A 16,799-nucleotide genomic window follows, 5' to 3' on the forward strand; every position below is an offset into this window, starting at 1 on the left:
AAATTGAAAGAAAAAGCATACAATTCCACAAAGGTTAGTGGTAAGTGAGAAGACTAAACAGAATATAAAAACAGCAAAGAATGGCTAAAAAATACTAAGTCGGGAGAAATTACAGTACGAGAGAAACTTAGCTAGAAATATAAAAACAAATAGTAAGAGTTTCTACAGGTATTTAAAAAGAAAAAGAGTTAGTGAATGTTAGTCCTCTACAGAGAGAGCCTGGAAAACAAGGAAATGGCAGGTTAATTGTGCAGATGTTTTGCATTCGTCTTCACTGTAGAGGATACAAATAACATCCCAGAAATAAGTATGCATTAAGAGGTATAAGGGAGGGGTCAACTTAGGGAGCTACTGACAAGTGGCAAATAACATTCGCACCTCACAAGTATCAAGAAATGACCATCTCCAACAAGAGAGAATCTAACCATGACATTCAATGGCAGCACCATCATTGAATCCCCCACTATCAACATTCTGGGGGGTTACCGCTGACCAGAAACTGAGCTTGACTAACCATATAATTACTGTGGCTACAAGAACAGGTCAGAGGCTAGGAATCCTGCAGTGAGTAACTCACCCCCCTGACTCCCAAAAACCTGTTCACCATCTACAAGACACAAGTCAGGAGTGTGATGGAGTACTCTCCACTTGCTTCGATGAGTGCAGCTCCAATAACACTCAAGAAGCTCAACACCATCCAGGGCAAAGTAGCCCACTTGATTGGCACCCCATCCACAAGTATTCACCCTCTCCACCACCAACACAGTGTCAACAGGGTGCACCATCTATACTGCAGCAACTCATCAAGCCTTCTTAGACAGCACCTTCCAAACCCATGACCACTACCATCCAGAAGGACAAAGGCAGTAGATGCATTGCAATACCACCACCTTGAAGTTCCCCTCCAAGCCATACATCACCATGACTTGGAAATATATCATCGTTCCTTCACTGTCACTGGGTCAACATCCTGGAACTCGCTTCTTAACAGCACTGTGGGTGTACCTACACCATACAGACTGCAGCAATTCAAGAAGGCAGCTCACCACCACCTTCTCAAGGGCAATTAGGGATGGACAAAAGTGCTAGCCTTGTCAGCTATGTAACAATTGCCAGAGAAAGAGCACAGAGAAAATTAAAAGCTGACAAGTCCCCAGGTCCTGATGGACTTCATCCTAGGGTCTGAATAGAAGTAGCTGCTGAGCTAGTAGATGCATTGGTTTTAATTTTGCAAAATTCCCTATATTCTGGAAAAGTCCCATCAGATTGGAAAATAGCAACTATAACTCAACTATTCAAGGTAGGAAGAAGACGGAAAGCAGGAAACTACAGGCCAGTTAGCTTAACAGCTTTCATAAGGAAAATGCTGGAATCTATTATTAAGGAGGTTACAGCTGGGCATGTAGAAAATCTCAATGCAACCAGGCAAGGTCAACATGGTTTTGTGAAGCAAAATCGTGTTTGACAAATTTATTGGAGCTCTTTGAGGAAGTAACAAGCAACGTGGATAAAGGGAAGCCTGTGGACATGGTGCACTTAGATTTCTACAAGGCATTTGACGAGGTGCCACATCAAACTTTACTACACAAAATAAGAGGTCATGATATAGGGGTAACATATTAGCATGAATAGCAGAGTGGTTAGCTAACAGGGAACATACAGAAGGCAAAATTGGGTTAGTTTTGGGTGGCAAGATGTAACAAGTAGAGTGCCACAGTCATAGAGTCATTGTCATAGAGGTCTACAGCACAGGAAAAGGACATTCAGCCCATCGAGTCTGCGCCGGTCAAGCAAGTACCTAACTATTCTAATCCCATTTTCCAGCACTAGGCCCATAGCCTTGTATGCCATGGCATCACAAGTGCGCATCCAAATACTTCTTAAATGTTATGAGGGTTTCTGCCTCTACCATCCTTTCAGGCAGAGTGTTCCAGATTCCCACCACCCTCTGGGTGAAAAAGTTCTTCCTCACATTCCCTTCTAAACCTCCTGCCCCTTACCTTAAATCTATGCCCCCTGGTTATTGATCCCTCCGCCAAAGGGAAAAGTTTCTTCCTGGCTACCCTATTTATGTCCCTCATAATTTTATACACCTCAGTCATGTCCCCCCTCAATCTCCTCTGTTCCAGGGAAAATAACCCCAGTCTATCCAATCTCTCCTCATAACTAAAACTCTCCAGTCCAGGCAACATCCTGGTAAATCTCCTCTGCACTCTCTCTAGTGCAATCACATCCATCCTATAATGCGGATTCCAGAACTGCATGTGATACTCTAGCTATGGCCTAACCAGTGTTTTATACAGTCCCAGCATAACCTCCCTGCTCTTATATTCTATGCCTCGGCTAATAAAGGCAAGTGTCCCACATGCCTTCTTAACCACCATATCTACCTGTCCCACTACCTTAAGGGACCAGTGGACAAGCACACCAAGGTCCCACTGATCCTCGGTACTTCCCAGGGTCTTGCCATTCATCGTATATTCCCGTGCCTTGGTTGTCCTGCCCAAGTGCATCACCTCACACTTATCCGGATTAAATTCTATTTGCCACTGATCAGCCTGTCTACATCCTTCTGTAATCTAAGGCTATCCTCCTCACTATTTACCACCCCACCAATTTTCGTGTCATCCGTGAACTTACTGATCAACCCTCCTACATTCAATTCTAAATCGTTCATATATAGCACAAACAGCAAGGGACCCAACACCGATCCCCGTGGAACCCCGCTGGACACAGGCATCCAACACAAAAACACCCCTCGACCATCACCCTCTGCTTCCTGCCACTCAGCCAATTCTGGGTCCAATTTGCCAAATTGCCTTGGATCTCATGGATTCTTACCTTCATTATCAGTCTCCCATGCGGGGCCTCATCAAAAGCCTTGCTGAAGTCCAAGTAGACTACGTCAAATACATTGCCCTCATCTAAACACCCGGTCACCTCTTTGAAAAATTCAATCAAATTGATCAGACATGACCTCCCCTTAACAAAACCATGCTGACTATCCTTGATTAATCCCTGCCTCTCCAAGTGTAGATTAATTCTGTCCCTCAGAGTTGCTTCCAATAGTTTCCCCACCACTGAGGTTAGACTGACTGGCTTATAGTTCCCTGGTTTATCTCTTCCTCCCTTCTTGAATAACAGTACCACATTGGCTGTCCTCCAGTCCTCTGGCACCTCTCCTGTGGCCAGAGAGGTTTGAAAATTATTGCCAGCGCCCCTGCTATCTCCTCCCTTGCCTCACTCAACAGCTTGGTTTACACTACATTCAGCCTGGAGATTTATCTACTTTTAAGTACCACTTAGAAGCTCCTCCCTTTCTATGCTAATTTTTTAAATTATATCACAGTCCGTCTGCCTGATTTCCATGCCCACGTCGTACTTCTCACTTGTGAACACTGACACAAAGTATTCATTTAGAACTCTACCTACATCTTCCGGCTCCACACACAAATTACCACTATGGTCCTTAATGGGTCCTACTATTTCCCTAGTTATCCTCTTACTCTTAATATGCTTGTAAAATAACTTTGGATTTTCCTCTTTTTACCTGCCAATGTTTTTTCATGCCCCCTTTTTGCTCTCCTAATTTCCTTTTTAAGATCTCCTCTACACATTCTATACTCCTTTAGGGCTTCTGCTGTTTTGAGCCCTCGGTATCTGCCATAAGCCTCCCTTTTTCTCTTTATCCAATCCTGTATATCCCTCAACATCGAGGGTTCCCTGGATTAGTTGGTCCCATTCTTTGCCTTTACTTTTATATGTTTGGCCTTGTACTCTCCCTATTTCCTCCTTCAATGTGTCCCACAGCTCTGACACAGATTTACCTAAAAGTAGCTGCTCCCAGTCCAATCTTGCCAAATCATATCTGGTCTTGTTAAAATCGGCCTTCCCCCAAATTAGAACTCTGATTTCTGGCCCATCCTTGTCCTTTTCCATAACAACCTTGAATCTAACTGAGTTATGATCACTATCTGCAAAATGCTCCCCCACTGATACCTCTACCACCTGCCCGGCTTCATTGCCTAAAATTAAGTCCAGGACTGCCTTGTAGGACCTTCTATGTACTGGTTTAAAATGCTCTCCAGAATGCATTTTAAGTGTATCTTATGGTGTCAAGCTTCTCAAGTGTTGTTGGAGCTGCACTGATCCAAGCAAGTGGAAAGTATTCTATCACATTCCTGACTTGTTCCTTGTAGATGGTGGGAAGGCTTTGGGGAGTCAGAAGGTGAGTTACTTGTTGCAAAATTCCTAGCCTCTGACCTGTTCTTGTAGCTATGTATTTATGTGGCTAGTTCAGTTCAGTTTCTGGGCAATGGTAATGTCCAGGATATTGATAGCGGGGAATTCAGCAACGGTAATGTCATTGAATGTCAAGGAATGATGGTTAGATTCTCTCTTGTTGGAGATGGTCATTGCCTGGCATTTATGTGACACATATTTTATTTGCCACTTGTCAGCCCAAGCCCGGATTTGGGCATGGACTGCTTCAGTGCCTGAGGAGCGCGAATGGTGCTGAATGCTGTGCAATCATCAGCGAACATCCCTCCTTCTGACCTTATGATGGAAGGATGGCCATTGATGAAGCAGCTGATGATGGTTGGACCTAGGACACTAACCTGAGGAACTCCTGCAGTGATGTCCTAGAACTGAGATGACTGACCTCCAACAACCACAATCATCTTCCTTTGTGCTAGGTATGACTCCAACCAATGGAGAGGTTTCCCCCGATTCTCATTGACTCTAATTTTGCTGGGGCACCTTGATGCCACACTCAATCAAATGCTGCCTTAATGTCAAGGACAGTCACTCTCACCTCACCTCGGGAGTTCAGCTCTGTTTGAACCAAGGCTGTAATGAGGTCTGGAGCAGAGTGGCTCTGGCGGAACCCAAACTGAGTGTCAGTGAGCAGGTATAGGATTTAAAAAGAGAGTGGAGTTGAGGCCATGATCTCACTGAATGGCAGAGTAGACTCAAGGGCCCAAATGACTTATTCATGCTCCTAATTTGTATGTTCAACTCTACCAGAGGCTCTAGACCATGAATAAGAATTCGGCAGGGATGCTGGCACCTAACACACAACCTACACAATATAAGAAACAGCTGTTGAAAATCCAATGGCTTTTTTAAAAAAGTGGAAAAAATGAATATCTGCTGCCAGTTGTTAGGCAACCTATAAAAAGTAGAACTGTTCCAATCGGAACAGCAATACAGGCAGCGAATGTTCTTCTGTAGGTGGAAATTTAGCCAACAAATCCAGTTTACTTTGGAATTATGGAAAACATTTTGAATTATACAGAGAGCGTAAATGTCATCCAACTACAGATAAATGGGACATAGTAACAAATAGGACCTGGCTGCCTGACCCTGGTGACTCCACACTCCACTTACCTTAATTCGAAGGCATACATCCATCGATGCACCCTCACCTTCCAGGTGCAGCCCAGCGGTGGCCACTGCTAGCTTTGATTGGGCTGGCAGCTCTTGGGTACAAGCTGCTGGCCTTAATAGCATGACAGCTAATAGCAGCCCAGGTCCCACTGCCCACAAAAGCGGGGTTGCCTCATCGCTTTTGACCCTGGCAGTCAGACTTCTGCCACTTCCATAGAATTCCGACCAACACTTCAGATCAATGACCCCTCTCAGGCCTGCATCCTAATCTAACTCAGAGTCACTACCTGCAGTAGGCGAAGCAATTTTGGGCAATCTTAACCCAGTTCTTGTGTTGGTGGTAGAGCTCTCCATGGCTGACTAGCACCATACTACCAGTAAATGGCACTCGTCCATCCCAGCAAAGTGGCTTTGGGAAGAAACTGGTTTTATTGACTCTGAGATACACAGGCAAGCACTCACTTTATCTGACTTTGTACTATGTGTAAAGCAATCAGGCACAAGGAATGCGAGGAGGCCGCACTCCCCACTACCAATGTCACTCACCTTAAATGCTCACAAAATAAATAAATTGGCGTCCTATCAACTTTCAATTTCACCAACCCAAAAGCATAGAAAAAAAACACAATTCACAGGGAAAAGCAATATAATTTTACACAACAACTCAAAACAAGGAAAGAGATATGCTACTTCGGAGCCAAAGACTAAAAGATTTCTGGACCTTCTGGCACTTCCGACTGCTTCATAAACAGTTCTCTGTGCAATCCTAATACTGCAATATGTATGGGTTTACACTGAAGCAGTGGAAAAGAAATGGTAGGATATAGATTGTTACATTCTCAGTTTCAAGATACAACTTGCAATGTATCGTGTTATTATGCTTTCCATACTTATGGTACATGTCAACTCAGACAGCATAATTCTGATGAAACTGTACTGAAAATGAAATGACTTGTGTTTTTTAATAATTATATGAATCTAATTTTACATCTGTTTTAATGAAGCATGAGGACTTTTTTTAAAACCAGTTTTGGCACAAATCACAAAAAGCAAATTTTTGTTGCAAATTACCTCATTACTTACAAATATTAGGAAAAACACAGATGGCCTGTTGCTCAGCAACAAAACAATCATGAACAATGAACAAAGCTTCAGCCCCTAATAGAACACAATAAACAGGTTAATGAAGCTGTGCCAATATGAAATTTCAAGAATGCAACAAAATCAGGTTTATTGCTAAATAGAAGCTGTTCACTGGCCCTGGGTTTTTGTGATCGGCAATGACATCATACTAGGAAACAAAGATTCTGCCAGATTCTAAACCAACTCATTTATTTCCTGAAAGTTAATCTCTACATACAGTGTCTCAATGGATTTGGCATTTGCAAATGTCTGGCTATGTCAATTAGAGTCTTATACATGCAAATGTCTGTCTTTCATTATATTCATCGCATTTGCCCGCAAACAACAATCTTGAACATATTCGAAGGTTTTACTCAACTTGCATATCAAACACAGGGGATCTGCCCAAACTGAGTTTTAAATTTGCTTAAAAGAAAGGCAGAAATCAAGTAAATAAAGCTTTTAAAATATTTACACTGATATATATAACAAGTATAATTAATAATAATTAGCATGCAGTTCTTGTCACATGGAATCAAACAGCTCTTAATTTTTTTGGCATAAGTTGTGTTCAAATAGAAATAATATTACACAGAAAAGCTCACGATTGAATATTTTCATTTTTTAAAAAAGTTTATGTCTACCAAAAAGAAATACTATATTTTTCACCCATTGATATTAAACAGGTGAAAATTCAGTCTCTGGTCAGTATGAGGAGAAAAACACACTCTAGTTACTCTATGCCTGGAATAGTAACAACATTGAAACACTGTACCAAAGGCTTCACTTTTTCATTGACCTTTTACTGTTTCTTTCAATGAGTACTGCAATACTGCTGAAAATTATGAAAATGGCCCTTACCAATTATGCATCATGGTATAATCTTATTATTCATGTTATGTTATACTAATATATAAACATTCTTGGCATCACTTATGAGAATGGAAGAATATGTCATCTTATAATTATGTAATAAAAAACATATTATCGGGGCCACTAATTTTCTGTGATTAATCACAAAATTGAACTTTTATTACATTGTATATTGTGGAAGTGACAATTGTAGGATTTCAAAGGCTCGAATTTTAGAACTATAGCCATGTTTTTCTCAAAATTGTAAATCAAGTGGCCTTGTTTTTTTCTTTGCAGCAATGCTCCAATCTTACTCCTTACTTTTAAAAAATGACTAGAATACACAGCAAAGTGGTAGCAAATGGTCTGTAGGTGCAGTTAAATAGAAACATCTTGCAGTATCTGGGTGCTGGGAGGGCAATGATTGGTTTCACAGTGTTAGGGAAATAGCACTATGAGTACTGCAAGGCCTTTGGCAGTGGCAGGAGGGGTGTGTTGAGATCTGGCAATTATGGGAGGGTGGCATTGGGATGGCAGAGCATAAGGAGGAGGATCCCAGGTTTGATATAATTGAAAAGGTGTATCATGGAATCTGGAAGCATTGGGGAAGAGATGGTTTCTTGAGGCATGGGAGGAATGGAAGTGGATGTCAGAGTGTGAGTGCATTGAGAATTGTGCCTCGAGTGTCTGAGAGCAATGGGAGAGGAATAGTAGGATTTGGACCCAGCAGACAGCATGCTGAGGTCTAATATCATTGAGTAAGGGGAGGGAAGAAGGCTATCGAGTAATATAACTTCTGGGAGGGATTGCAAAGATTGGGACCATTGATAAGGGACTGGGCTGCACAAGTACTGGGAAGATTGTGGAGATAGTTTCCCCCTCAACCCAGAGAAACATATCTTGGGGGGTCGGGGGGGGGGTCTGAGATCTGGCAATGTTGCCGGACAAGAGAGGTAGCAAACCTTTGTGAAATTGCTCCCACTTCCCCAATAACTTTTCCAGGGTGGAAAAGCTGGTTTCAATGCTGAAATGACAAGCAATTCTTAATTGTTGAAAACTCACAAAATGGCAACTACACTAAACATTGTCTACACTATAAAAGTACTTTGCTGTCTGTGAAGCACTTTTGGAAGGCCTGAGGTCATGAAAGGTGCTATAGAAGTGCAAGTCTTTCTTTCTTCTTTCAACTGGGCCACAATGAATCCACAACAGTGCCACCTAATGGCAGAATGCCTGATAGGGAACCACTGTTTACAGGAATGTTTACATACAGAATATAATAAGCATCTACATAAGGGTTTTCAATGATGAATGTTGACATGAAAGATCAGATAGAAAATTCTGACAAAGTAAGTTTTTTGGAAACAATATATGAATATGTTTCAATATTTGCAACAGTATTTAAGATATGCACACTTTTTTATCATCAACTACAATTGTACACTGGATGTTCTTCAAACCATTAAGGATGACATTATAAACTTTTCTGAGCATCCTCTACATTTTACATGAACAGGGTTATTTAATCATGTAGGTGCTGCATTCTAGAACTCCAACATGCTGTGCCACTGAGTGGTAGATCTCTGGAAGATGTCCGTGACTCTTAATATAGGATACTTCCAAATTCAACCTTAAATGCAGAGACTAGTAGTTATTCCATAAAAAGGAAAGAAAATTAGAAAAAGAACACTAGACCCTAGGCTGTTCTCATGAACTTCATGGAGAAGCTTTCCAGAAAAGTTCATAGCATGGTGAGACAACAATATATTGTATTCTTGAGTTTCATATGACAACAGACATTATGAATGGTGCAACACAACAAAAATGGATTGACTAGCAAAGGCAAGCTAGCCAGATTTATCATACAAAGCATATATTAGAACACTAATAAATACAAACTTATACAATAGAAAAGTCTTACCATTTTGTTCATCTAGTTCATTTCCAATATCTTGACCCATCTGTTTTTGTCTGGCTAGCACTGTTGCCAGAGCATCCAAGCCTGCATCTTGCTCTGAATTTAGAAAAAGCGCAATAAAAGTCAAGTAAATTAACTATCAACAGGGAAACTGACTGAAAATTAACATTCCCCAAGATTCTGCTGTCAGTTTGGTCTTTTTCATTTTAAAAACATTTTTTTTAAATAAAATGTCACAATTTTAGTTTTTATTCATTCTTGGCCTCCCACACATCTAACTGCAAAGGCAGTCAGAATTACAGATTCCCAATCTGGGTCATTAGTGCTCCAATCTTTGGCCAACTGTGACAAGTCACAACAGAATAGGTCCTCTCTCTGCCTTGCACAGCTCTGGAGCCCATAGTATTTCAGGACAGTGACCGTCTGTGTGTAATGATCAATCCAGAGATAATAACATTAAAAACCAACACACCAGCTCTGGCATGCAAACTCTGTAAAGCCAGTATTCCAAGGCAGAAAGTAAAAAATTATCCACACTTAATGCATAGCTAACTATCAATATTGTCTCTACCACTTTCAATGTATATATCTAATGTAAATTATATAGCCATGGCTATTCAAAATGACTTGGCTTTTAATTAAAAATTAATAAGAGATTATTTTTGATTTAAAAATAAATGTATAATAAGCATGTTTAATTTTGGCTCACTAATGGTACAGGTACGGTGTCTGAAAACTGGAAACCTCAGGATCGCGTTTCAGGTCTTGCGGTTTGGGCCTTGGGCAATTTGGGTCAAGCAGGTGGGGTGGGGTGGGTCAAGGCTTGCTCGAAACCTAGGAATAGACCAGCGCCCAAGTGGCAGGGGGATAATTAGTCAGGCATCACTCCACGCCAATGCAGCTCCTAGCCGAATTGTCCAGGTAATTTATCTTATTTTATTTTACTCAATTAAAATTGATGTCTGGCACATTTCAAAAAGATCTAGTTTTCAGACAACTCTGGTTTTTGGACAGCCGGATTTGAGACACTGTACTCTACCAGAATCTGAAAGCTGGAATTCTTCTGTAGCAGTTTGGAACAACTGAATGGTTTGCTAGGCTATTTCAGAGGACAGTTAAGAGTCAACCACATTGCCTTGGTTCTGGAGGCAATACCATATAAGGGTAGCAGATTTCTTTCCCTAAAAAACATTAATGAACCACATGGGTTTTTACAACAATCAATGATACTTTATGGCACCATTACTGAGACTAGCTTTCCATTCCAAATTTTCATTAATCAATTGAATTTATTAACTAATTGAATTTAATTTCCACCAGCTGTGGAATTTAAGTGATGGAAGGGGTCATCAACAATGCTGTCAACCAGCACTTGTTTAGAAATAACCTGCTCACTGACACTCAGTATGGGTTCTGCCAGGGCCATTCTGCTCCTGATCTCACCACAGCCTTGGTTCAAACATGGACAAAAGAGCTGAACTCCGAAGGTGAGGTGAGAGTGACTGCCATTGACATCAAGGCAGCTTTTGACTGAGTGTGGCATCAAGAAGCCCTAGCAAAACTGGAGTCAATGGGAATCAGGGGGAAAACTCTCCGCTGGTTGGAGTCATACCTAGCACAAAGGAAGATGGTTGTGGTTGTTAGGGGTCAATCATCTCAGTTCTAGGACATCACTTCAGGAGTTCCTCAAGGTAGTGTCCTAGGCCCAACCAACTTCAGCTGCTTCATCAATGGCCATCCTCCCATCAGAAGGTCAGAAGTTGTGATGTTCGCTGATGATTGCACAATGTTCAGCACATTCGCGACTCCTCAGATACTGAGGTAGTCCATGTCCATATGCAGCAAGGCCTGGACATTATCCAGGCTTGGGCTGGCAAGTGGCAAGTAACATTAGCGCTAAACAAGTGCCAACAATGACCAATTCCAACAAGACAGAATCTAACCATCGTCCTTGACATTCAATGGCATTACTATCACTGAATCCCCCACTATCAACATCCTGGTTAAAATTGACCAGAAATTGAACCAGGATGGCTACATAAATACTGTGGCTACAAGAGCAGGTCAGAAGCTAGGACTCCTGTAGCGGGTGACTCACCTCCTGACTCCCCGAAACCTGTCCACCATCTGCAAGGCACAAGTCAGGAATGTGATGGAATACTCTCCATTTGCCTGGGTGAATGCAGCTCCAGCGACACTCAAGAAGCTCAACACCATCCAGGACAAAACTGCCCGCTTGATTGGCATCCCTTCCACAAACATTCACTCCTTCCACCATCGACGCACAGTGGCAGCAATGTGTACTGTCTACAAGATGCACTGCAAGAATTCACCAAGGCTCTGTGGACAGCACCTTCCAAACCCATGATCACTATCATCTAGAAGGACAGATAGATGGGAACACCACCACCTGGAAGTTTCCCTCCAAGCCACTCACCATCCTGACTTGGAAATATATCATCGTTCCTTCACTGTCGCTGGGTCAAAATCCTGGAACTCCCTCCCTAACAGCACTATGGGTGTACCTACACCACATCGACTGCAGCAGTTCAAGAAGGTAGCTCACCACCATCTTCTCAAGGGCAATTAGGGATGGGCAATAAATGCTGGCCTCACCAGCGGTGCCCACATCCCACGAATGAATGACAAAACAGCTGCCATGGTGGGATTTTAACCCATGTCCCCCAGGCCATTAGCCTGGGCCTCTAGATTACTAATTCTGGGACATTACCATTATGCCACCCTCCCCCCAAGGATAAAGGCAGCAGATGCAGATGAACAACATAACCTCCAAGTTATTCTCCAAGCCACACACCATGCTGACTTGGAACTACGTTGCCATTCTTTCGCTGTTGTTGGATCAAAATCCTGTACCCACACAAGAACTGTAGCAGTTCAAGAAGGCAGCTCGCCACCACCTTCTCAGGGGCAATCGGGGATGGACAACAAATGCTGGCCTTGCCAACAATGCGCACATCCCATGAAAGGATAAAAAAAAGTTCTTCATAATTCTGCACATCTTGTGTTCTGGACTACATAATCATGGTTCTCATTGATATGAATTTTGGCTGTATTTTGATTTTGAAACATCATTTGGCCTTTGATGTTAATGACAGGCTTTAATGTATCATGAGAGATAGAGCTGGTGTAATTATTGAAAAAACTGTATGAAGACTCGTCACATTTATCAGTAACATTGTCTTGGTAAATCCTCAAATGGACATCTCCTACAACAACTCTATCCAAACCGTAAACAACACTAAATAAAAGGGACAAACTAAAGAATTTGACAGGTAAAACTTTGGGCTACTATTCAACAACAATTGCGTGGTTGTGAATAATCGTGTAGCTCTGCTGAAAGTATTGCTGCAACACCAGTATGAGCCTGAATGTAGTAAAAGTTGGCAAACCAACTTAAATTACCTGCTCCACACTGGCTTGAAATCCAAGAATAGCATAGCTATACACTTGCTTATTTAAACACAAGCACAGAACTGTACAGTATCCAACTGTGACTAATATTTAATGTTAGTAAAGAGCTGATAGGAAATTCCATTCATTTCTGACATTAAAACTTTAAATATGGCCCTGCAAAGTGCCTGAACACATTTAAAGATTTTAATTTTGATATATTCAAGTTGGTTGAAGGTATGCTACAATTTGTGTGGAACCAAAGCATTGAGACTACCTCAATTAGTCTTAGACCTAACATTAAATTCCAACCTGACATTATACTGCATATTTTGGATTACTGTACTCTATAAATTGCTTCTAATGATCATCACCAACTCTGTTGTTTCATGCATCTATTTAGATGCACGACACTTGCACCCTCCAGGTAATACAATCCAAATGTATGAGGGCTATGAAATCCAATTGGTCAGCTTCTTTAGAAACAGCTGCCATCAAGTATAGAGTTAGTACAGTATGTCAGTATTGAGATCTGCAATAGCTCATCATCATGAATGACTTCATTATTCTTGCAAATGAGTCAAATAGTCTGGAAACTAATTTTCCAAATGGTTTCCTTCAATTGTAATTAGTTTACCTAGATCAGAATAAAATCTAAATCAGCTCTGGTAGTTATTAGCATTTATTCCTTGTGGCATACACAGATTTTGCTTTGGATAGTCATACAGCAACATGCCTATTAAATGAATTTAGAACTTGGGTCAATTCAAAATACGCAACTTATTGCTACACATTTAAAGCTTACAGCCAATATATGGTTTGAAAATATTTATAACATAGGACATTATGATACATTGGGCATGATGTTACAAGGTTAATTTTGATAATGGATAACAGGAAAAATCATTATCTTTTACTAATCAATCATGTTTCCATGGCCTCATTACTTCCAAAAATAAGAACACAAGTATTCATTCTATAGATTTTAACAGGAATCACAAAATGAGTTTTAAACAAATATCATTTTCCAGTATTGCTGAGATAGTTCATAATTTAACTTAATGTTCATTATTTAAAACCCATTACCATTTACATGTAATGCTTTGATTCTTGCCTTAGCTATATGGCAAAATTTAAAGTAAAAGCCATAAACCATTAAAATTATTTCCTGGATTTATTCTGCTATAAGCTTTACAAATTTGAAATTCTCTTTTTACAGGCTTTCAGTTAAAATTAATGGAGAACTTCATGCTATGAACGTCCTTAATAATAATAGCAATCAAATATGCAAAGAGGGCTTAGCATATTTTCAGAGCTCTTTTAAACAAAACAACCTGTGTATGAAAATGACTTTCCATGAAAATGGGCTTCACCTTGTATGATCCTCTGCTGTTGATGTTTGATTTCACAAAAATCAAGCCCCTTCGTCTCCTCTGACTCTTCCACTAACCAAGGATTGACATGACCAGTCCTTTGATTCCCAGTCATAAGGCTAGACCTGAAAATTAAATCAAGTTCCAATAAAAGCTTCATTAATTATTTTAACTTGGTCATGCAAAAGTTGTGCAAGGGTCAAAATTATTAATGCATTTTACAATGTTTGTAACTAATTGCATGCAAAACAAATGTGCAACTTCCAACAAAATCAATAATATTTTCCTTACAAGTATAAATTACGTATTCCAGTTTCAAATTGAGTATTTGAAATGCAGAAGCGTATTGTTTTAAAGTTTTTTGTAGGGAAAGGCAGTGGTGGGAGAGCAAAACCCAGAGAAAAACAAAGAAAAAATAATTTTAAAAAGAAACTGAGTGGAAATGATTTATTTAAATTTAAAAAGAATGCAATACAGTTAATACAGGAAATGTCCTCAATGTCACCACAATGAAATGAGAGAATGCAATAAAGAGAAGATTATGACAAACAGCAAAATAGCAAGAAACAGCCAGTATGCAACTCATATGCATGTTGGTCAATTAATAGATACAATTAATTGTAAGTAAGATATCATCGAAGGGATTAACTTAATTTGGTTAAACAAAGAAGACGTGGTCAGTATTTAATCATGCTAAGGGTTGTTACTTATTAAGCAGTCAAAAGTGAACCAAATTCACTGACAGTGATGGCAGGTATTGTGGAACAATGCATTGAAACAAATATGCTTCAAATTATCCAAAGGGTACTGATAATTTTTGATGAATCATCTACACTACCGAATGGTCATAGTTTAAACCTACAAATCTTCAATGCTTACAAAAAATGTTACTCTATCTGTAGCCAAGCCTCATGGCAAAGGAAGTAGAAAGTTCCCAGGAACTCATGGTCAGTGAATCAATGATTTCTGCTGGTTAACATGCCTGTAGGCCGGTTAAATGCTAGTATTCCACAACAACTGGAAAATGGCTTCTCTGCAATTCAATTCACAGGCAGAAACTCCAAGCAGGAATAGCCTTAATATTTAAAGCAGTTGCCTATATGAGCGAAATTTGAATATGAGGTGCACAGATTTCACTCTACATCACAGCAGAGAATTTTTTGTTTAAACAAATTTTACTCCATGTTCTGCATTTGTTTGCCACTTGGCGTTTCAACAGAAAAAGCAAAGACAAGACCCAAAATACATTAACTATGAGTAATTTGAAATGCTGGCAAACATATGCATGGTTCCTTGCTCCAATATATCTACCCCAAACACTAATGATATTTAGTCAATTTCAAGTTAAGGGCTACATCCAATATTGAAAGCAATTAGCAGCAATCTGCATCACTGTCTATACCCGAACAACCTGCTACAAATCCATCGAAAATCATGACAAATATCACCTGATAACAGTAATCCTTATGACATGTTTGGTAACTGTTCTGCAGTAAACACTATTGTACTTCCTTTTTACTCTCTGATCTTACTATGCTTTGCTTTAGCGGTGTAAAGATTAAAGCTTATCCAATTAGCCTCCCACTGATTTTGCCATGTTAATCACCTAAATCTTTGGAATGGTCACAGAGCAGTGGAGTGTGTAGATGATTTCTGATTTTTTTTGTGATCAGCTTTAACTAATTATAAGGCTTTGAGATTTGCTCAAATAGAAAAGAAGAAAGGAATGAAATCAGAGAGCTGTGTCGCTGCCTAATAACCAGCAGCTAATCTTGCATGAACTATTGTTTCACTGCAAATTCTTTCCAGAAAAAAAACTTTCCAAGTGTCTCTGATAACTCAACCGCAGCTTTTTTCTGATACAGGCCACACATTAAGATTTACTATTTCTTTACGTGATAAAAGTCAGCAAGGGTGCATCACAACTACCTAATCATATGACAACATTTGGAATAATTACCAAATGGAATTCTTCATAAATGCAGCTAGTTTAAGTGAAAATAGCATGCAAAAGTTTTTAGGAAATGTACATAAGCTCAGTGAACAGTAGTAAAATGTACACTATGTCATTATATCACCTCTAGGGCTTGCTGATTCCCACAGCAGTTGATGCTAAATTTGTGATTAATTGAACAAAAGGTTTCACTAAATGAAATATTTGAGCTTCTGCCAGTCTTAACCAGAATTAATTAATCTACTAAAGTTCAATTTATTAGTTTAACTTTTGACAAATCTCCAGCTGTTCACCACATTCAGGGACAAACGACAGTTCAAACTTCAAATCAGTACACTTTGTTTGGCTGACCCAAATTTGGCTGTGTTTCTCCAGTTGTCTTTTACCACTGAGTAAACTCCACAGCACATTAAATAAACAATTCAGCTGCATATTAATACAGCATCCTTTGCTGAAGGCTGCATAACTTCAGGATAAGCATAATTATCCTTCACAATGGTCACTCAAAAACAATCTGGAAAGGGATCTCATCTTGATTAGGCATCAACATAGATGAACACAGTCAACCTGAAATCTGCAAACAGGAATGTACTGATTTCAAGATTAAATATTTCACCTGTGCCATTTTCAGGAAAACATTTTCCAAAATAATAGAGACCTTTACTGCTTATATGTCCACAAGGATATTTGGGCTAACCTATCAAGGCACTGCTACAATAAGATTAGACCACATGAATAATTCACTAATGTACCAATAGCTCAGTAAAAGCTATTAAGC

The 16,799-nt window shown here is 39.9% G+C and overlaps 1 protein-coding gene across 4 annotated transcripts in view; it reads right to left on the minus strand.

Moving 5' to 3' along the window:
* The window catches only part of stx8 (syntaxin 8), a 170,831-nt gene that overhangs the window by 125,428 nt on the left and 28,604 nt on the right, over positions 1–16,799 (minus strand). For all 4 annotated transcript variants that reach the window (XM_041216803.1, XM_041216802.1, XM_041216804.1 and 1 more), the window contains exons 5-6: positions 14,068–14,192; positions 9,287–9,379 (exon numbers count right to left, since the gene is read on the minus strand). In XM_041216803.1, coding sequence (XP_041072737.1) covers positions 9,287–9,379; positions 14,068–14,192 — 218 coding nt within the window. The remainder of the gene's footprint in view (positions 1–9,286; positions 9,380–14,067; positions 14,193–16,799) is intronic.

Source organism: Carcharodon carcharias, chromosome 22 (assembly GCF_017639515.1).
Source record: "Carcharodon carcharias isolate sCarCar2 chromosome 22, sCarCar2.pri, whole genome shotgun sequence".
Taxonomy (NCBI): domain Eukaryota; kingdom Metazoa; phylum Chordata; class Chondrichthyes; order Lamniformes; family Lamnidae; genus Carcharodon; species Carcharodon carcharias.